Source organism: Giraffa tippelskirchi, chromosome 2 (assembly GCF_054371585.1).
Source record: "Giraffa tippelskirchi isolate mGirTip1 chromosome 2, T2T-mGirTip1v1.2.pri, whole genome shotgun sequence".
NCBI lineage: Eukaryota > Metazoa > Chordata > Mammalia > Artiodactyla > Giraffidae > Giraffa > Giraffa tippelskirchi.
In genome coordinates, this window is record NC_137276.1 from 10,085,735 (window position 1) to 10,109,225 (window position 23,491).

A 23,491-nucleotide genomic window follows, 5' to 3' on the forward strand; every position below is an offset into this window, starting at 1 on the left:
ATGGATGGAAGAGCCTGGTAGGCTACAGTCCATGGGGTCGCTACGAGTCGGACACGACTGAGCAACTTCACTTTCACTTTTCCCTTTCATGCACTGGAGAAGGAAATGGCAACCCACTCCAGTATTCTTGCCTGGAGAATCCTAGGGACGGCGGAGCCTGGTGAGCTGCCGTCCATGGGGTCGCACAGAGTCGGACACGACTGAAGCGACTTAGCAGCAGCAGCAGTAGCAGCAATGTGTTCACAAGGATCTTTCTTGAACTGCTTGTTCTGTGGCTTTGTTATCTTCAGTGGACACCTGCCTCCTTTTAATAAGTCCCTGTTATAGGTCTATACTGGGCTTCCCTTGTGGCTCAGCTGGTAAAGAATCTGCCTGCAATACGGGAGACCTGGGTTCGATCCTTGGGTTGAGAAGATCCCCTTGAGAAGGGAAGGGCTACCCACGACTTTCATTTTCACTTTCACAGGTATATACTACAGAGAACTTCCTCCTATAAGTGTCCTGTTCTCTATCTAATTAAACAGAGGAGGTTCTGAGGCTTCATGGTCACCCTGTTCCATGTTTTCATTTCCCCTTTTATTATGTCACACATTCACAAGTTCAGTTCAGTTCAGTTGCTCAGTTGTGTCCGACTCTTTGCGACCCCGTGAATCACAGCACACCAGGCCTCCCTGTCCATCCCCAACTCTCGGAGTTTACCCAAACTCATGTCCATTGAGTCGGTGATGCCATCCAGCCATCTCATCCTCTGTCATCTCCTTCTCCTCCTGCCCTCAATCTTTCCCAGCATCAGGGTCTTTTCCAATGAGTCAGCTCTTCGCATGAGGTGGCCAAAGTATTGGGAGTTTCAGCTTCAACATCAGTCCTTCCAGTGAACACCCAGGGCTGATCTCCTTTAGGATGGACTGGTTGGATCTCCTTGCAGTCCAAGGGACTCTCAAGAGTCTTCTCCAACACCACAGTTCAAAAGCATCAAATCTTAGGTGCTCAGCTTTATTCACCGTCCAACTCTCACATCCATACATGACCACTGGAAAAACCATAGCCTTGACTAGACAGACCTTTGTTGGCAAAGTAATGTCTCTGCTTTTTAATATGCTATCTAGGTTGGCGAAAACTTTTCTTCCAAGGAGTAAGCATCTTTTAATTTCATGGCTGCAATCACCATCTGCAGTGATTTTGGAGCCCCCAAAAATAAAGTCTGACACTGTTTCCACTGTGTCCCCATCTATTTCCCATGAAATGATGGGACCAGATGCCATGATTTTAGTTTTCTGAATGTTGAGCTTTAAGGCAACTTTTTCACTCTCCTCTCTCACTTTCATCAAGAGGCTTTTTAGTTCCTGTTCACTTTCTGCCATAAGGGTGGTGTCATCTGCATATCTGAGTTATTGATATTTCTCCCGGCAATCTTGATTCCAGGTTGTGCTTCTTCCAGCCCAGTGTTTCTCATGATGTACTCTGCATATAAGCTAAATAAGCAGGGTGACAATATACAGCCTTGACGTACTCCTTTTCCTATTTGGAACCAGTCTGTTGTTCCAGGTCCAGTTCTAACTGTTGCTTCCTGACCTGCATACAGGTTTCTCAGGAGGCAGGTCAGGTGGTCTGGTATTCCCATCTCTTTCAGAATTTTCCAGTTTATTGTGATCCACACAGTCAATGGCTTTGGCATAGTCAATAAAGCAGAAATAGATGTTTTTCTGAAACTCTCTTGCTTTTTCGATGATCCAGCGGCTGTTGGCAATTTGATCTCTGGTTCCTCTGCCTTTTCTAAAACCAGCTTGAACATCTGGAAGTTCATGGTTCATGTATTGCTGAAGCCTGGCTTGGAGAATTTTGAGCATTACTTTACTAGCATGTGAGATGAGTGCAATTGTGCGGTAGTTTGAGCATTCTTTGGCATTGCCTTTGATTGAGATGAAAACTGACCTTTTCCAGTCCTGGGGCGACCGCTGAGTTTTCCAAATTTGCTGGCATTTGAGTGCAGCACTTTCACAACATCATCTTTCAGGATTTGAAATAGCTCAACTGGAATTCCATCACCTCCCCTAGCTTTGTTCATAGTGATGCTTTCTAAGGCCCACTTGATTTCACATTCCAGGATGTCTGGCTCTAGGTGAGTGATCACACCATCGTGATTATCTGGGTCGTGAAGATCTTTTTTTGTACAGTTCTTCTGTGTATTCTTGCCACCTCTTCTTAATATCTTCTGCTTCTTAACAGAATGGTCCTACCATTTCTGTCCTTTATCGATCCCATCTTTGCATGAAATGTTCCCTTGGTATCTCTAATTTTCTTGAAGAGATCTCGAGTCTTTCCCATTCTGTCATTTTCATCTATTTCTTTGCATTGATCGCTGAGGAAGGCTTTCTTATCTCTCCTTGCTATTCTTTGGAACTCTGCATTCAGATGGGAATATCTTTCCTTTTCTCCTTTGCTTTTCGCTTCTCTTCTTTTCACAGCTATTAGTAAAGCCTCCTCAGACAGCCATTTTGCTTTTTTGCATTTCTTTTCCAGTGACAAGAAAACACGGTAGTGGGAGATGAAAGTAGTTTATCACTTGCTCGACGTCTTCGTCAGCAGTAAAGTCACTTTTCTGGCATAGGCCACAGAGCCCATCATCTTTGTTTCTGTTCAGATTGTTTGAAACACAGCGCTCTTTGAATCTATGGATGAAGATAGTGGAAATGTTTTCCTAGGCCACAAGTACACAGTTGAATAATACCAGACAGTTACTCTCTGTTTGTTTGTAGATAGCCATGACATTGACAGTGTTACTTACCATTTATTGTTTTTTTTAAAGAAATATTTAAACAGGCTTTTTTAAAAGAAAAAGATGAACAAAGTTTGTTTTTTAGAGTAGTTTTAAGTTAAGCTTTTTTGGAAAGAAGTTCACATATTATTTGAAAGACATATGACTAGGATTAATAAATAAATCTGAATTACGTATTTTTACGTGAATTTTATAAAGAACCTTAAAATGGAACATTTCAGGCGTTCATAAAGATAATAGTACAGTGAAACCCGGATGCCCATTGCCCAGCTTCAGCACTGTCAGCACTTGGCGTTATTTCCCCTTGCCACCTTTTGTTTGTTGTCCCTGAAATTATGCTCTTTTATCTATAAATACTTCTATTTTTTTTTGCTTATTTCATCAGGCAGTCCTGTATAACTTTAAAAATTACAGTGATTGAGGTCATTTCATGGTATCCTGGTTTCCCAGAAAGCACTGTTTTCTAAAATTAGTTCAGAGAACTTCCTGTGAGAGACTCACACATCAGGAGGCCTCTACTTCTGAGGGGTCTCTGTTTTGGGGAAAGTTATCTTAGAATCAGGCATAAATGATAAGACAGTGAGTGTGGTAAGGAGGAGGTTGCCATGGGTCTCTTCTGGCCCCATCTTCTTTGTTTTCCGTCATCTGACCCCATGGAGAACTGAAAGGAAGTAGTAGTATATTGAGAATAACAGACTGTTGTCTTACTCCAGCCACCAGGTGGTGCTGTAGATACAGAACAGATATGCTCTTAACATCCAGGCTCAGTCCCTATGGCATGTGTGTTTACAGCCTAAGAAGTATGGATAATGCTTTTCTTCTGCCATTTATAAGAATTACTTTGCATTGAGGCATTGAACATGATAATTACAAATGATTCTTTGCTTGTTAAAGATGTAAGTATTTTCCACAACTTAACCTAGAGAGAAGCTTTCAGATTTGTTTTCCCTTCTTAATAGCCTTACTCTATGTATATGAAAATAATAACAACAGCTTATGTTTAGAAAATTATTCACTGTATCGTACTGACATTTTCCTTCAATTATGCAGAGAAACCAGACAGTTTTGTATAGGATAGGTGTATACTATTTTATAAATACCTAACTGTCATAATCAATAGCATTTGAGTGCTGGCAAAGGGTGAGCATTTTGAAATCTTAAGCTGTTTTTCTCAGGCTACTTTTTGAGTACTGTAGAGGGCTTGGAGTGGAGGGCGGCATCTGGACCACTTAGAGAGCCCCGTCCTGTGAGCAGCCGCGAAGCCAGGGCAGCTCTGTGTTGTGGTCTCTTGAGGTGTGCTGCACGACATTTTATATTAATACTAGTTAAATTATCAAAGTTTTAAAATCATTTACTTAAATTAGAGCAGAGGCCATGGTTTTATCCCCATGTCATACTGTTAATTCTGAGGAAGATGTGTAGGGGTAGAGTTAAATCAGCAGTGGGAACATTTTTTTCAAAAAGTTCTTTCTTTAGGTCAAGAATTTCCAAAACTTGTCTCATATCATAAAATCATAGCATCATAAAACATTAGAGATAGAAGGACGACCTTCATGATTGTATAGAGGGTATAGATAGGGTATGGATTCACTCCTCTTACTTAGAGAATGAATTTGTCCAGGGTAACACAGGTGGTGAGTGGCAGAGCAGTGTCTCCAGATTTAAGTGCTTTTTGCACTAGACCGTGGTGTTGCCATGTGAAAGCATGAAAGTGGGTCGAAATAATTAACCTCAAATAACCGACACCAGTGAATGAACTGTTCAACGAAAAGCAAAATTTCCAGACAATTGAAACATTTTCATTGTTAAGATCTTATATATTCTGATCATTTGAAATGAGTCTTTTCCAAATGTACTGTGTTCTTCCCTGCCTTCTGTCCCAGAACACTGAGCAATACTTGTGATAGTGGCGTTCATATTCCTCAGGCGTATTCTGCCATCACAGCATTTCTATGTACCACATGCCCTCACACTACTGCTTCTTTTCTAAAGTTACTCTATTTTCATACTGTTTCCCTTCTCTTTTTGTGCTCATTTTTTGCAGTGTTTGTCTAGTTTGGCATTCTTGCCCTTCCTAATTTGTGGTTTCTTGATGTGTTTGTAAAAATATTTATTGGGCACATACTGTGTGTCTTGTGGAGTCTGAGAGGCATTTGCTCTGGTCAGCAGATGAGTGAGTAAGTCAGATCAGTGATCCCTTGTTCTTGTGGCGCTCACATCATAGGGTGGGTGGGAGTGGTCAGAGGTAGTCATTCGAGAGTAACTGTACTAAATGAGCAAATTACACAGTAGGTCAGCCCCAGGTAACTGTAACTGTAAAGAAGGCAGAACAGGTGTAAGAGAAGAGTGGTTTAGTTACTGGCTTGGAAACTGGATCACCAAGTTAATTGTTAGTAAAGTTAACAGTCAAGGGGAATGGGAAAGGGAGCTGGAGGGTTTCCTCTGCGTATTGGGGACAGAAGCACTAGGACATGCCTTTCTGAGTCCTCATTTTAACCTTTATTGCTTTCTTCTGGGGTTTGAATGTCTGAAATTCTAGAGTAGTTTGCTAACTGATCTCTAGTTGAGGTATAATTTAATATAAGTTACTTTTATAGTTAATATATACCTATTTATACTGTCTTCTGGAAGCTGAGGAATGAGACCATGAGCAGCATGTTTGGTGTCAAATTTAACATGTGGCACTGAGTGGACGCTGATTCTTGATTAACCACCTGCAGGAGGAGAGACGTGCCCTGTCATAAATGATCTGGGTTGAATAGTGTGAAGATGATACCAGTACTAGTAGATAGCCTCGGTGTGTTGATCGTTCTGCACATTTTGGATAAGAATATTGATGCAAGTCTTAGTAACATCACAGGTAACAGTGTGGACTCTGATCAGACACTTGCCTTAAGTCTCATCTTCCCCACTTATTAGCTGTGTGGCTTGGAGCAGGTTTCTGCTTCCTCTGCTTTCCGCTCTTCAGGTTCCTCATTTGTGAACATGGGGAGAACAGCACATGGGGCTCGTTGTGAGAACTAAGTCAAGGTAAAGGTGCTTGGCTAAATAATCATCGGCTAAACTTGAGTTGCTGGGATGTGGACGATGATAAACCATTAGGAAGCATCAGAGATAACCGAGGTCAAGGGCAAACAAGTGATACTTCCAGTCCAGCCAGTCAGCATTTGGAAATTATAGTTTTCCTCGTTCTGTTTTTCCATTTTAATTTTTATATTTGTTTGAATTAAAAGATCTCATATGTTTTAAATTTTAATATTAAATTAGAGTTAGTTCTTTCAAAGGAAAAAAGTAGTAATACTCAAAACCATTCAGTTTGGTTCATCAATGTGTAATTTTACTCTTTAAAATCCTATTATACTACCTGAAACTTCTAAAAGATACCATTTGGTGAAGATTCATATGTATATTTCTTAATTGCTTTACTTAGAACTGGAAATAAAGGAACTGTGGATGTTTCTGTGCCTTGCCTCTGGTGGTGGAGCTTCTTGCTTATTCTGCGAATAGATCCCTCCTTTTGAAAAATAAACTATATTTTATTAGACTACCATAATCTATGGTTTAATTTGTGTTCATACACTGACTTATAAAAATTCTCTGCCAGAGTCAAAAGAAATGCACAGTGCATAGTGCCAGGAATGGAGTAGATGCCCAGTGGAACATTCATTGAATGAATAGGCAGCTGAGTTGACCATTTTTCAGAAACAGCTGGAGAGAGAACTCACTGTTGCCAAATGGAAAACTACAAGAAAGAAAATGTGTTCTTGAAACCTGTGATGTGAAACCAAAGGAAAATTCATATGATGTCAAAGCTCTTAACAGTTGTCCTTCTGTACGAAGTAAAAGCTGAGGGAGAGTGTTGAGAAAGTTAAGCACGTTTTAGTGCGTGTAAAGCTCACGTGAAAGGGATCATCTTGTTGGGAGCACCATTGCCGTTTGTCTGTAGTTTTTGTATTTCAGGTCTGCTTTTTCCATTAAGTCTGAGGAACCTCTAGTTTTACGACCTCCTGGTAATGACTTGACAAGTGAACAATGCCACCTATTGAGGACTGGCTGGCCTAAACAAGGAAAGTTTGTGTTTTTGCTGTGGAAATTCATTTGATATGCCAAATAACTTAGCTAACTGCTTGCATGATTAAAAAGCAGTTGATTTCCTTCCAGTCAGTAGTTAATTATAAAAGTTAAACACATACATTATATATGTGATTTTTAAAATCCAGAATATGTCTAGGTCTATAAATATTGTCTGTTAAGTAACATACACACTGGCTTTTCCGTGACAGTCCTTCTAGAAACAGCTCCAAGTTTCACACTTAAGAGTGGCTCCGTGTGCGTGTCTCCTGGGCTGTGGCGGAGTGCGATTGTTCTGTTCAACCAGTCGTATAAATGTGTGATTCCCAGCAGGTTCCAATCACCGTGGTAGGTCCTGGGGACGCATAGATGAATAAGACGTGGTCCTCTGTACATTTTAGCTAACCAGTATTTTAAAGACTTCTTTTCAGAAGTTTGCATTAATGTTTAAAATGTTAAAATAGCAATAATATTTAAAGAGTATTGGAAATATTGGGTTGCCCCAAAAAGTTCATTCAGGTTTTTCCAGAGCATCTTATGGAAAAACCCAAATGAACTTTTTGGTCAACCCAATATACGTACCTGGCATGATACGGAGATATTTGATCTTGCTTGGAATCGGTTGGTCTGATAAATATCTAAAGCAGTGCCTAGAGCCATTATTAGTATGTTTGTTAATGTAGTCAAGTATTTTTAATAATAATTCAATTGCTGATAATATATTCAGTTTCTTAGTGCTGTGGCCAGAGAGCTTTTAAAGTAAATTTTATTTTAGCTGTGCTTTCTTGCTAATATTTATTTCTAGGTTTTGTCGTATTTACTGCTATCCCTAATTCATGTCATTCAGATTTTTGGAAGATACCATTTTTCAAGGTCAATTTGAATTCTTCTGTCAACTTAGTGCCATTTAACTGATACCTAGTTTTGTCCTCAGTAATCTTTTGAGTAGTTGCTTGTCAGAAATAATATTGGGAGTTTCCCTGCAGGAAATTAAAGGAGTGTATTGAGGACATAGGTGGTCCTGGGGAGATCTGATGAAAAGGGCAAAGGTGTTTCTTCATGTGATACCGGCTTTCGGTTTCCGATGACTGCATCTCTGTGACATCTCACTATGAGCAGATGATCCAGTTTTGCAAAATAGCCAGTGGCCTTGAAGACAATAGGCAAAAAGAGTTGAAAATTTGTTTATTTGTTTATGAATTGATTAATCCAATTCACAAATGAATGAATGCATCTAGGCAGGCAAGCAGCAAATATTCGTTGAGTCCCTGGCACCATGTGGCAGGTGTCACTTTAGGCTCTGAGGATGTAGCTCAGAGAACAGGAGAGAAACACTCTTTCCCTCGGGGAGATTATGTGATAGTGAGGAGGATGAATAAACCAGTAAGTGTGCTGTAGAGTGTTAGGGTAATGTGCACTAACAAGAAAGTGAAGAAGAGGTGAGAGACGGGGAATGGTGGTGGTGATAATTATATGAAGATGTCAGGAGAGGCTCTGAGGAAAGGGGCTGCTTTTCAGGCCCCTGGATAAAGAGCATGTACCTGTGCTTATCTTTGGGTGGTACATCTCAGGCGTGATGTGTTCACGGAACAGCAGGGACACTGCTGAGGCTGGAAAACAGAGTAGGGCGTCTCCCGTCCTGTCTTTGTCGCCTGTGAAGGTTTTGTTTTTCTAATCTCCCATTTGCTATTCATTGGCTGATATTCATTATCATAAAAATGTGTATGTTTTGTTGTAGACTTGATACCTGAACACCTATATATCACCACATTTTAGTGTTGTTTTGTGACACTGATACTTGGTATCCCTGGGCTTTGTTGCTTCCTTGGTCAATTCTGATGAGTAGTGCTGTTTGGTTATGGATGTAACAAAGGGAATCATGGATTGGAAAAAGCATCTAGGTTCTATCCCTAGTTTTGTTGCTAACTGTAAAATATTCTGGACCGCAGTTTATCTAGATGTAAACTAAAGGAGTTGGATTAGATAACTGCCAAGATTCCTCTTAACTGTATAATTCTGTGATTTCAATGATTTTTACAAAAATTCCCCAGGAGAAATTCAATACTTTCTATTTCCTTTTTTAAAGATAGTTTTAAAAATATTTATTGATTTATTTGGCTGCACTGGGTCTTGGTTGCTGCTCGCGGGCTTTCTCTAGTTGCCGTGAGTGGGGTCTCCTCTCTAGCTGCGGTGCGCGGGCTTTTCATTGCGTTGAGTCCTCTTGTTGTGGAGCACAGGCTCTAGGGCCTGTGGGATTCAGTAATTGCGGCTCGTGGGCTCCAGAGCACAGGCCCTGTAGTTGTGGTGCATGGGCTTAGTTGCCCTGCAGCATGTGGGATCTTCCCGGACCAGAAATCAAACTACTGTCCCCTGCATTGAAAGGCAGATTCTTAACCATTGGACCACTGGGGAAACCCTGAAATTCACTTTTAACTTTATATATAGTGAGGTGCACAAATCTTAGATGTACAGCTTATTGAATTTTACATATTATGTGCTCATTTTTGACCTTTCTGAAATTAAAAATATATGTATTTTCCATCCGTGGTTGAGTCTGTGGATGGCAGAATATGGAGGGCTGCCTGTACGTGCATATTCTAAATATCTTTTCCCAATCTGGAAATGCCTATATTCAATACCTAGGCAAGTATTTTTAGAAGAATGTAATTTTAAAGCTTTTCCATTTGTTGCATTTTTTTTATACTTAATTTATAGATTAAGAAAGCAACAGATAAAGGTTTCTCTTACTACATAAAAATTTGGTCCCAACATTGACTGTAAAGAAATGCTAAGATACATTTTCTCTTAAACACACTTCTAAACTTACTTCCACACTTCTTGTGAGATATTTTTAATATTTTGTGCTGGTTCTCAACTTACTTAATGTTACAAACAAGCAGGTGATAGGGTCCTGTGGTAGAATGATTCTCTCATTAGAGAAGCGAACAGCTCAGTGCACGATGTCACCAGCATTTGTATCTTTCTGTAGAGGGTATTCCTTTTAGTGACTTTGCCAAGAACTCCTTTTGTTTGCATTTTAATTTGAACTCTGTTTGTGGTGATTTTTTTCACTGCTGGTAGTGTTGAAAAGCAACAAAATTCTTTAAGATTCCATTCTCTTTGAGTGCACCTCTTCAAACTATAGAATTATGACTTTCTTTCCTGGATTTATAGACTCATGTTTCAAATGTAACCTTTTAATTTTAGAAACAAACACCAAAGTTTGAGGTAGTAAATAATGAAGTTTTAGTAAGTTCAGATGTACACTATTTGTGTTAATGGATACAGAGCCACTATTTATAAAATATGCAATTATTAGAGTGAACACATGAGGAAGGTGTTAGTAAATGACTTAATTATAGCTCAAATCCCTGTTGCTCTTAGAAATTGGGGGAAGAGTTGCAAGTAGTAAAAGAATATGCACTGAAGTAGCTCACTAATTAGGATGTGCGTTAGCAAACTGGAATCAACACTATGAGCAAAACATATATAGCTCACTCTGTGTTAGTGTTAATGGACTTTTGTGATTCTGGGCAGGTATTAATCTTTCAAGAGTCATTTGGTACAGTTCTTTACATGATGTGGACTTGAGTGTTAATCCCTTCACCATCCCAAAGTGCAAGGATCCCCTTAGGAGATATTATTGGCTGGGGACCACGACTCTTAATTAAAGTGGGGGGGAAGAGCCATTGACTCATTGATAATTTATATTAGATTTTTCAGACACTAAACAGCCATGCTGAATATTTTCAGTGAGCATTTCTATTACGTATAGATGGGGAAAAATGGTTCATAGCTGGCAGTGGCCAGTGTTTTCTTAGAATAAGTTTTGTGGAATATTGGTTCTGTGAAATGGTAATAAATGTTACATGAAATTAAAAGCCAACCAACAAACAGAACTCTGGTTATGTAATTTTGCAAAGGACTAGATTAAATGAAGCTGAAGGGTTTTTTGTTTTTCCAAGTTTATTGGGATACAGTATAGTTTTTTGTTTGACTGCAGGGATTCTCAGGGCCTGTAATTTGTCTGTATATCTTGTACTTCTTTCTGTAAGATGAAGAAGGGGAGGTGAGACAGCAATAGTATGCAGCATTTCTCAAACTTATTTGGCCACAGAGTCATTTTTTAGAGTGTCTTGGGAACTTGGCATGCCAGAGGACACCATGGTTGAAGGTAATTAGGCTGAAATGGTTTTGTGGATAGAAAACTAAGACAGATAATTTAAGTACTCAAGTAGCTAGAGCTAGTAAGTTTCCAGACTAATTCTTAGATCACTGTTCTTTCCATCATAAAAAAAAAATGTAATGGCTCAGAAGACATAGGTTTAAATATGTTAGACTGTAAATAAGGCTTTCATTGTCATCTTTTAAGATTTACTGAAGCTTCATGTCCTGTCCAAGGTTCTAGGTCTAACCAGAAAAGGCAGTACAGGTGGTCATTTCTTTCAGCTGCATTGCTCACAGATGGAATAGGGAATAGCTGTAAAGGTGAATTTGCAGAATTACCTAAATCTGCTCTTTTTACTCCCCACTAAAATTAGGATAACAGGGTCTTAGTTCTCAAACCTTAGTTTTGACTTCCTATTATGTACAGGTTTAATTTTCATTCCATTGATGACTTCTTAAATGGGATGGGGAGAGAGTTTAGCTTAATATAATTGACTCTTAATTAAAGCTTCCATATTCCTGATAGAAAAAACTTTAATGTTTTACATTTTGTATGATTTAGCTTGCTCGTTACAATTTTAAAGAAATATCTTATTAGATCATAGCCTAATATGGTCAGACTTCTCCTTTTTTAAGCAGTTAGACGTGACTGAGCACAGGACAGCACACCATGTACTAGGGTGACAGGCTAGGAAACAGGAGCAGCAGAAGTATTTTGTTAATGCAAGAAAATTCTGGATGATTCATGTGAGCAGTTTTAAGACTTAGAATTACACTTTGACAAATAGGTACACCTCACTGATACTCTTTGGTTTAGGGGATAAACTGTGGCTTACCTTATAAAAAATGCTGTTTGGTGCTTCTTCTTTATATAGGAACTTAACATGATCCTTATTATACAGAAAAAGGCATTTCAGGAAGATATTAGCTTAAATTACTTATATGTTGAATATTTAACATTATAAATATAAATAGTTGATTATATTAATAGTTTTCCTGGGCTATTCTGGCAAAATTAGTAGTGTGTATTCTTCTTTTTATTCCCCCACTCCTCTCTGCCCCCCAAAACTGACATTGTTTATAACAAGTCTTGGAAAAAGAAAGAATTTACTAATTGTAAGTGACAGGAGGTTTAACTACAATTTTGTGTGCTTGGAAAACTGTTTAGAAAATTTTGGTAAGCATTAAGTGCTTCTTTGAAAGGAATGAGGTGTTATGAGATAGGCTGCCAATGATTAATAGAATAATGGTACTAGGAGTGGTGAGTTAGAATGCTGTAAGAGAAGCAAGGTTAGTGAGTGACTTTGTAGTGATAGTATTGATCTGTATGTATCCCTTTCCTCTCTTTATTTTTTCCAGTTTTATTGAAAAATGTAAATAATTTACATATAGAGCTGTGTAAGTTTAAGATGTACAGTGTAACGATTTGACTGACACCATGAACTGATGATCTTAATAAATTTAGTGAACATCCATCATCTCATTAAGATACAAAGTTAAAGAAATCAAAAATTTTTTTTCCTTGCAATGAGAACTCTTAGGATTTACTGTTAAAAACTTTTGTATATAGCATAGAGCAGTGTTAATTATGTTTATCATGTTGTGCATACAACTCTAGTACTTAATTATCTTATAACTGGAATTTTGTACTTTTTGACTGCCTTTATCCAGTTTTCCTTCCCCCTTCCACTGCCTCTGGTAACCACAAATCTGATTTCTTTTTCTATGAGTTTTTGTTTTTGAAGTGTAACTCTTCTACAAGGCTATATTAGTTCCTGTTACACAACATGTGATTTGCTATTTCTATGCATTTCAGAATGATCATCATGATAATTCTCATTATGATCTGTCACCATACAAAAGTGTTGCACTGTTACTGTATACCTCATACCTGTGACTCATTTATTTTGCAACTGGAAGTTTATACCTCTTAATTTCCCTCAGCTACTTCTCTCCCCCCTCACCCTCTTCCCCTCAGGCAACCACCTGCTGGTTCTCTGTGTCTATAACTTTTTCTGTTTATTCATTTGTTTTGTTTTTTAGGTTCCAAATATGAGTTAAATCATACTGTATTTTTCTTTCTCTGACTTCTTTCATTTATCATATTATCCTCTAGGTCTATCCATTTGTTGGAAATGACAAGATTTCATTTTAATTAATTAAGTAATTGTTTAAGGCCACATGGCTTGTAGGATCTTAGATTGAAAGATTGAAAGAGATCAGAAGATTCCATTTTTTATGGCTGAGTGATATTCCATTGTGTGAGGACTTCCCTGATGGTCCAGTAGTTAAGACTCCACGCTTCCACTATAGGGGGCGCAGGTTTGATCCCTGGTCAGAGAATTAAGATATCCCACATGCTGCATGGCGCAGCCAAAAAAGAAAGTTCCATTTTGTGTGTGTGTGTGTGTACCACATCACTGTATCCCTCTGTTAATGGGCATTTAGGTTGCTTCTGTTTCTTAGTTAGTATAAATAATGCTGCAGTGAGCATATGGGTGCATGTATCTTTTTGAGTTAGTGCTTTCATATTCTTTGGATAAATACACAGGAGTGGAATTGTTTGATCTTAAGGTACATCTGTTTTTAATTGTTTGAGGAATCTCTATACTGTTTTCCATAATGGCTGTGCCAGTTTACATTCCTACCAACAGTGCACCTGGGTTCCCTTTTTTCCACGTTCTTGCCAGTACTTGTTTGTTGTCTTTTTTGTTAATAACCATTTTAACAGGTGTGAGGTTGATACCTCATTGTGGTTTTGATTTGCATTTCCCTGATGATAAGTAATGTTGAGCATCTTTTCATGTGCCTGTTGGCCATCTGTATATCTTCTTCGAGAAATGTCTAGTCAGTTCCTCTGCCCATTTCTTAATCGGGGTGTTTGTTTTCTTGATGTTGAGTTGTGTATTTTGGATAGTAACCCTGTATCAGATACATCGTTTGCAAATATCTTCTCCTATTCAGTAGATAACCTTTTTGTTTTGCTTCTCTGTGCACAAAGGTTTTTTAGTTTGAAGTAGTCTTATTTATTTTTGCTTTTATGTCCCTTGCCTGAAGAGACATCCCCCCAAAATAATACTAAGACTGATGTCAAAGAGTTACTGCCTGTGTTTTCTTCCAGAATTTTGTGGTTTCAGATTTTACATTTAAATTGAAATCTTTACATGGAGAGGAGGCTTGTGGTTGCCAAGGAGGAAGAAGTGTTGGGGGGGAAAGATTGGGAGTTTAGAATTAGCAGATGCAAACTATTATATATGAATGGAGAAACAACAGGGCCCTACTGTGTCGCTCAGAGAACTGTATTCAATATCCTGTGATAAACCATTATGGAAAAGAGTATGAAAAAGAATTTATATATATGTATGACTGAGTCACTTTGCTGTACAGCAAAAATTAATACAACAGTGTAAATCAACTATACTTCAATAAAATATTTTTTAAAATAAATAAATTTAAGTCTTTAATGGATTTAAAATTTACTTTTGTGCTTGATGTGAGAGAGTAGTCCAGTTTGATTCTTTTCCGTGTAGCTGTCCAGTTTTCCCAGCACCATTTATTGAAGAGACTGTCTTTCCCCCATTGTGTATTCTTGCTTCCTTTGTTGAGGCTTTATCTTTAATTTTTGCCGTTTTAAGTAGGGTATGTCTTTTGTGTGGTCTTCTTTCCATTGATCCTGTTTGGGCTGTCTGTGCTTCCTGGACTTAGATCTGATTCCTCTTACAGGTTAGGGAAGTTTTCAGCTGTTGATACTATGTATGTATATTTTCTCTACCCTTTGTCTCTCTCTCTCCCCTCCTTCTGGGACCCCTGCACGTGAGAATGTTAGTACCTGTAATGCTGCATGAGGTCTCTTAAGCTGTCCTCATTTTTTTTTTTCTTTCTTTTTTTAAAAATTATTTATTTATTAATGTTTGACTGCGCTGGGTCTTTGTTGCTCTATGTGGGCTTTCTCTAGTTTCCTGGGCTCAGTAGTTGCGCCTCGCACTCTGTAACGTGGGCTCAGTAGTTGAGGCTCACGGGCTTAGTTGCTCCACGGCATGTGGGATCTTCCTGGAGCAGGTATGGTGAACCTGTGTCCCCTGCATTGGCCGGCGGATTCTTAACCACTGGACCACCGGGGAAGTCCTTACTCTTTTTTTCTGTTTAGCTTCAGTGATTTCCACTGTTTACCTTCCGGCTTGCCGATCTCTTCCTCCCTGTCATCTAATCTACTGTTGATGCCTGATAGTGTTCTTGTTATTTTAGTTATGGTATTCTTCATCTCTGTTTGGTTCTTTTTTGTATTTGACGTTTTCTCTTTGTTAAAAACATCTAACTTCCCACTCTGTTCATCTGTTCTGTCCCAAGTTCTTTGAGCATCTTTATGATCATCAGCTTGACCTCTTTATCAGATAGATGGCATATCTCCACTTCACTTCGTTCTTCTTCTAGGGTTTTATCTTATTCCTTTGTTTGAAACATGTTCTTCTGACACCTAATTTGCTGTTTTTAATTCTATGTATTTGGTAGGATGGCTACATTTTCCTCCTCTTTCAGATATAGCAAGGGAGACACCCTTACAAATGGAGATTTCCATTACCAACGTATAATGTTTTCTTGCAAAGGGGCAACTCCTACTTGGTTTTCAGAGTTTTCTCCAGTCTGCTATATCTTAAAAATAGCCAGCTTAGATAATATTCCAAACAGACACATTTTGGGGTGGCAAATTCTCCCCTTATATTATAGCTGGCTCTATTTTTTAGAGAAGTTTACATTCACAGCAAAATTGAACAATTTTTGATACTGATCTAACTTCATGGTATTTGTTAAAAGGTGTCTATTTTCGTTATCAATTTTAGTGTATATACAAAATGTACTTTGCAAATCATCTGCCTTTTTATGATTGTTGTTTTTCAAAGTATTACCTTCTTTTCTACTGAATATATTATGTGTCATTCGTTATGAATAAATTTACTAAATATTAGTAATTAGCTGGAGGGAAAATAGCAATGGGTTTTTCTGGTGCACTAAAGTAGGTGAAGCATTTTCGTCCTTTCTCATGTCCTGTGAATAGGATGGTGAATGTGTGCCTTGTGATTTGTTATTCTGTTTATACAGCCTTGCTGATTGAGAACTTTATATATTTCTTGTTTTGGCAGCATCAAAGAGGAAAAGAATTTTTAGGTCTGTTTTGAAAAAGAACTGTGACAGGAATGTTACATATATATACATGACAAAGATGTAAATTATTTGAGTTTCAAGGAGACAGTTATTTTCTTGCAGAGTATATGCTATTCTTTTGTTATTTAAAGTGACTTCTGTCAGACAAAAAATTAATCAGTCCGGTTGATCTAAGAAAGAAATAGAACCTTTTGTTCAAGCTAAAATGAGGATTATAACCTGGAAGCCTTTCAGAAAGCTCCAAGAAATATTCTGCCTGTTAGAAGTCAAAACACAGCTATAGAACTTTTATGACAGAGGGGCCTGTGCATTAAATGATATACAATCCAGATCTGCAGGTACAAAGTGATGGGTTGTGTGACCCCTTACAGGATCAAGAAGGAATGTTATCTTTGAAGCAGTTGTCTTGATGGTGCTGGGAAGATGTTGCTCTTCATGGTTGAGCAGGTATTTCTGCTCATGGGGGAGGTGTGATGGATGCATGATGCAGATAAACAGTGCGTGTTAGAGGGGAGAGAGGAGGCCGAAGGGCATGGAACTGCTTTTTATGTTTAAATTTTTCTTGTCTTGCCATAAAATATGAATTTTATTTCACACTTCCATCATAATTAATTCATTAATTACAACCGAACCAGAAATACTTCTAAATTCTAACTTAGTATGTATAATACAATTAACGTGCACATACTGGAGAAAAGCATGGAAACCCTACAGTAGCAACTTTCTCAACTTTAATATAAAAACATACCATGCCTCATTTTTCTCTACTGTGAAAACTGGGTAGTCTTTTAACTATCACTTTTTACTCTTGGGAGGAAGGATGGAGATTATTTTATTCTGGGCTAATGTAAAAAGAATCCAAGACTACAAAGGTTGCAATTTAAATTTCATTAGAATTATGTGCTTCATATCAGCATTATGAAATTAAAAAACTTTGGTATATCTTGCACTTTCAGACAGTTCTCTTTTAGCAGTTAACATAATTGAATTGCATATTAATATCATTTAAATTAAGAAAATCTTATAGTGCCTACATTTTATTTTACCCTATCATCTAAGACCTAGATGATGCCTACTAGTTAATTACGTGGCTTTGGCATACACTAGTAATCTTTTAGGAATTTATTTGCTTTAGATTTGGAGGTGGGAAATGTCTGGTATGTTTTTTTTTGTTTTTTTTTCTGGTATGGTTTTAAACTTTATTATGAAAATTTTAAACGTTCACAAAGTAGAGAGACTCGTATAATGAATCCTCATATATTCATCTCCTGTCCTCACTAGTTTCATATAATGTTGCTTCTTGTTTTATCTGCACATTCCCCACCATAACTTTCCTTCCAACCCCCAGTGCTTTTGAAGGAAATCCCAGACATCATGTAATTTCATTGAGAAATATTTCAATATTTATCTCAAAAAGAGAATCAAAATATCTATATTCCCAGTGAGTACTAGCTAGCTCTGTTGTGGAGAGGAAGTTCAAGAGTGCTTGCTAACTGGCCTGCCATCACATTGTGTTGTAGTTAATTTGCATTTAGTAAGATCCAGAGTTTATATTAATTGGCTTTTTTATTATTACAATAAGTCTCAAAGGATTTGGAGTGTTGATTTTGTAAATAACATCTAAGGAAACATGATTACCATTATGAATATGTATGAAGGTATGTGACAGTCCTTATCGCAGAGCTAACCTGCAATATGCTTTGTCATTTTTTTCAGGCTCCTCCCCAGTTCCAAAATTTGTTTCTTTATTTAAATGCTGAGAAACAGCATGTAACAGTTAGTTTCAGGTGAAATTTATAAGCCTGTATTTGTGTCAAAGAGAGAGAAGAGAAAAAAAATATGTGTATGAGGTTGAAAAAAGAGGAAGGGCAGAACAGCCTGGGTTCTAGAGAAATAACTTCCCCTTTAGTTCACTATCACTTAACCAACCTGCTCTCTCGGTCTTGACTTTTTAATTTCCCTCTGTTCTTGCTTTCCTTTTTGGTTTATATCTTTTTCTTCTCTTGGCATTTACTAACTTTGCCTGTGGCATTTATATTGTTGATTCCTCCTTTATTACATAGGGATTGTTTTATTACATAGAGGTTGTGAGATGAAACTTCAAAAAATAAAGTAGTTTATTTGTTGTGTTTTATTTGTTCTTATACAGATTTTGACAAATATTTAAACTCATGCTGTGGTCTAGATTGAACTTTTCTGTACTCTAAATGAATTATATAGTGTGCGAAGCATTATATATAGACATTTAGCTTCACTTTATGTACTCTTTTTGAAAAATTTTGTAGTAATTGTTCCTTTTTTGTGTGTTCTCTTTTGCTGCTCCTTTATTGGATGAAACTGGTTCTATTCGAATGTTGATTCAACAGTTCACAAGATTCCTTTGCAGCTCACCTTTGGAGGTAAGAAGTTACTCATTGACCTTAATATTGCTATTGGTATCTTTTGTGAAGCATTTATTTGATAATTTAGGAGTGATCATTTTGTCAGGATGCATATTCAATACCATAAATGAGATGAATGCAGACTTTGTTTTATAAGACTTCCAGTAGTTACAGAGCTATTCACCTTCACAACAGATCATTGCCCTCATTTTATCAGGTAGAGTGAAATCAGTCGATTTTACTTAGTTATTTTTTATTTTATTTGTTTATTTACTTATCTTTGGCTGTGCTGGGTCTTCAGTGCTGTGCGGGCTTTCTCTAATTGTGGTGAGTAGGGGCTACTCTCTAATTGCGGTGCTCGGGCGTCCTGTTGCTGAGCACATGCTCTGGGTCTCACAGGTTTCAGTGGTTGCGGTGCATGGACTCAGTAGTTGCAGCACATGGACTCAGCAGTTGCCACCACCAGGTTCTAGAACACAGGCTCAATAGTTGTGACTCATGGGCTTAGTTGCTCTGCAGCATGTGGGATCTTCCTGGATCAGGGATTGAACCTGTGTCTCCTGCATTGGCAGACAGAGTCTTTACCACTGAGCCATCAGAGAAGCCCAGATCAATCCATTTTAGAGTCTTGTTTTGTCTCCTTCCTCCCATAACAGTCTCACATTGACCTTATCCTCCGTAAACTGATAAACTGACCTTTGTTAAAGGGAATTTGGAGAAGTCTGGGCAGAGGCTGTCACCAAGGAGGTTTCAGTTAGTTTGAGAGAACTTTTTAAAATCGTGGATTGATTAGGGAAGAGCAAAGGACTTACTTGTATTGAGCTTCATTATAGCCCAGGCAGGCTTCTAGATATCTGACTCACTTTCTCATCTAATTCTCATAATGGTTCTGCAATTTAGAACTGAAAATCCAGTGATAAAGTTGTAAGATAACAAAAACTCTTAGATAATCAGAGAACCGGATGTGGGTGTGAGCTGTGGTTGAAAAGGAATTAATTGGAGAAGATGGTGCGACTTTGGGCAAGGAGTCGGAGAGGGGAAGCAGCGGGGCGCGTGGAGGGACATGGACTCAGTACCAAACCCGGGGTTCAGACGAGGTCTTCACTTACTAGCCGCACAACTCGGGGCAGTCGCAGAGTCCCTGAGCCTCAGCTTGCTTATCTTTAAGATACAGATAATGATTTCTGCTTCTCAAATGAGGCAGTGGACACGGGAGCAGTTTATAAAGTGCTATTCAAGTCTTACTGATATTTTGTGTTCTCCTCTCAGGCTGTGCTTTAGCCTCACATGATAAGACTCTGTCCCTGCCTTTCACTTGTCCTTCCTTTTGCCTCTATTGTTTACCTCATTCTGTGTTCCCTTCCCCACCCCCAACCTCTCCAGATCACATCCTGCTTCAAGCCGAGCCTAGATGCTGTATTGTCTGCCAGGCCCTCTCTGACCGCTCCACATAGAGGCAGTTGTTCCCTTCTCTGTTTCCATATTATGTTCTCTGATTATTGAAGCTACTGTTGTTACGTGGTATGGCCCACCCTCCTGGTGGCCAGCTTGAATGAGTTCCAGGGGGAAGCGGAGCAGACCGGAGGGGTAGTACCATTCAGGTTTGGTTCCATTTTCTACGTCCAGCAACCAGGGAGAAACAGAGCCTGGAAAGATTCTGGGCTTTGAAATGAGAGATCCTTGGGTGACACATGAGCAAGTCATCTCATCTTTTAATTAATGTAAAAAATGGAGATAATAATAATACTTACAGGGTTATTAAAATGAAATGAGATAATGTGTGATAAACGCTAAGTATAATACTTGTCACATAGAGTTTTAAATGAATTTTGGTGTAAAAGCAATAAAAGTTAAAACTATATCATAAGAAACTTGAAGACAATGTAAACTATATAGTCTACTCTTTAGTTGATAAAGTGCTTTCTAAACATAGAATGAGAAATATCACAAAGGAAAAGATGGAAAAATGAAATTTGATTTTGTTAAAAATCCATGATTTGGTTCATGAAAACATGCATAGTTAAAAGGCAGTTTGGGAAAGTGTCATAAAACTATTATTGTACTTAATATAAACTTAGAATCAGTTTTTAAGTGTAATGTTGTCTTTTGACTGAGATGTACATCAGGGAAATTTCCAATGTCAAAACAGGGTCTAGTCTTGAGAAAAAAAGGGACTGGCAGGAGCTTAGAAGAAAAGATCGTGTTGATAATGCTTAAGGCTGGACTCTCACTTAAGCAAGAGCTCAGAGGAGTAGCCAGAAGTAGGAGTTTTGAGCAGAAGGCATTTGGGCTGGATGAATTTACTTGCACAAGGATTAAATGAGGAGGCGGGAGCTTGATGTCTGCCTCACTGGGACAAAGGACCAGTTTGAAGATTTTACTGAACAATAGCAAAGATACTTTTAAATAGTCCTCACTAGTAGATTTCTCTCAATGTCAGCTCAGTAAGAGAGGACCCTGTTTCTCTTGCTTCCTTGTGTTTACATATTTAGTTAAGTACTATTGATACTCCTTGGAAGGAAAGTTATGACCAACTTATACAGCATATTAAAAAGCAGAGACATTACTTTGCCAACAAAGGTCCGTCTAGTCAGGGCTGTGGTTTTTCCAGTAGTCATGTATGGATGTGAGAGGTGGACTATAAAGAAAGCTGAGTGCTGAAGAATTGATGCTTTTGAACTGTGATGTTGGAGACTCTTGAGAGTCCCTTGGACTGCAAGGAGGTCAACCAGTCCATCCTAAAGGAGATGAGTCCTGGGTGTTCATTGGAAGGACTGTTGTTGAAGCTGAAACTCCAATACTTGGGCCACTTGATATGAAGAGCTGACTCACTTGAAAAGACCCTGATGCTGGGAAAGATTGAAGGCAGGAGGAGAAGGGGACAACAGAGGATAAGATGGTTGGATGGCATCATCGACTCAATGGACACAAGTTTGGGTAAACTCCGGGAATTGGCGATGGACAGGAAGGCCTGGCTTGCTGCAGTGCATGGGGTCGCAAAGAGTCAAACGACTGAGCGACTGAACTGAACTGAACTATTGATACATGGGCTTCCCAGGTGGTGCAGTGGTAAAGAATCCACCTGCCAGTGCAAGAGATGCGGGTTTGATCCCTTGGTTGGGAAGATGCCCTGGAGTAGGAAATGGCAACTCACTCCAATATTCTTGCCTAGAGAATTCCTTGGACAGAGGAGCCTGGGGGGCTACAGTCCATGGGGTCGCAAAGAGTTGGACATGACTGAGGATGCACACACTGTTGATACATAGGAAGCATAGAATATCTATTTGTTGAATGAATGAAGGCACAGCTAAGGCTGAGAGTAGCAAGCTTTTCCCCATAATCTGGCAGAACTCAGGGCTGCCAGAGCACACAAGGGCTAATATTTATGGTTAACAGTCTCTCTTCCCAGCTAGATTGTAGCTACTTAAGATCAAGATCTTTATTTTTTTTACCTTTGGATGCTCTCAAGTGTAAATAGGGCTTGGAATGGTACCAACCATACACCTAGAGTTGTACCAAACAAATATTATAAAAATCACATATTATTCTGGTTAAGTGCTGGGGATCTTTATGTAGAAGCTTCAGTCTTTGCTGAAAAGTAGAAAGGAAAGTATCATGATCAAAGTTTAGTGATAGTTTCTAATCTGCTAATCTGCTTTCTCCATTTAATGATCTGGAGTTGTATTTTACCTTGGCTGAATTGATCTTTTTTTCTTACTGGGCTTATGGACATGGAAGAGGCAAAAGAATTAAAATTGAAGATGATCAGTGCGCTTTTCTTTTCTTGAAGCGTTTGGGAAATACTTTAACCTTTTTTTTTTTGAGAGCATTCTGTTGATATTTTCTAGCTTGGAATTTCCCAGGGGCCACTTGATGGCATAGTTAGTGACTGCTTTCCCCCAAGTCTCCAGCAGTGCTGAGCTTAGAATTCTGTTCCTTTGCTGCGGCACAATGGCACCCCACTCCAGTACTCTTGCCTGGAAAATCCCATGGACGGAGGAGCCTGGTAGGCTGCAGTCCATGGGGTCGCTAAGAGTCAGACACGACTGAGCGACTTCACTTTCACTTTTCCCTTTCATGCACTGGAGAAGGAAATGGCAGCCCACTCCAGTATTCTTGCCTGGAGAATCCCAGGGACGGCGGAGCCTGGTGGGCTGCCGTCTATGGGGTCGCGCAGAGTCGGACACGACTGAAGCGACTTAGCAGCAGCAGCAGCAGCAGCTGCGGCACAGACACAGAACCCGAGAGCCAAAGCAAAGCCAAGGCAGAAGAATGTTGAGAATCTCTAAATGTTTAATTTTGCCATTAAGCATATGCTTTAGTTGGAGAAGAAAAATTGCAAATATGGTTAATCCCCAAATACCTTATTTTGAATAAAAGAAAAATAGTTCAGTAGAGGCAGTAAAATACATGAGGTTTGCAATTGACAATGAAGGAGACTTTAAATTTCATTCTGTCTGCAAAAACTGCTATGAATGAACCATGTTCCTTTGTTGGAAGTCCTAAACAGTTAACTGCCACATGAATCTAACGAAATTGTCAGGTTATAGTAATCACATCAGTAATTTGATCTGCTGTCATTTGAATGGAGCCATGTGTGGAGAGTCAGTTACTTCCCTCTGTGGGGCTGACCCTTTTACATTCCTGTAAGCTGAAGACTAATAGAGCTCATTAAGCTTTATGGGAAAAGAGCTTTTATCACCTCGTCAAGTCAGGCAGCATATTTCCATTATATTCCTAATTTCGTGTGGCTCTGTAGCTGCTGATGTGCATTCCCCTGCTAGGTTTACATGGCATCTCTCCCTTACAGACATTTTTATTGACATTTCCTAAGCCTGAATTACATTTGTGTGGCACCACTTACAGATGTCTTCAATTAAATGTAGGTAAATAAAAGGGATTATGTATCAGAGGCTGAGAGATTCTTGAAATTCTC

General features: G+C 38.7%; 1 protein-coding gene across 50 annotated transcripts in view; it reads left to right on the forward strand.

Annotated features, from left to right (window-relative positions):
* ATE1 (arginyltransferase 1) overlaps positions 1–23,491 on the forward strand; it is a 274,124-nt gene that overhangs the window by 26,231 nt on the left and 224,402 nt on the right. For 43 of the 50 annotated variants that reach the window (XR_014066954.1, XM_081534824.1, XM_081535005.1 and 40 more), the window contains one exon: positions 18,541–18,573. The exons of the other annotated variants lie outside the window; for them this stretch is intronic. Coding sequence is in view for 42 of the 43 variants with exons in the window: in XM_081534824.1 (XP_081390950.1) it covers positions 18,541–18,573 (33 nt within the window). In the remaining variant the exon portion in view is untranslated. The remainder of the gene's footprint in view (positions 1–18,540; positions 18,574–23,491) is intronic. 50 annotated transcript variants of the gene reach the window in all.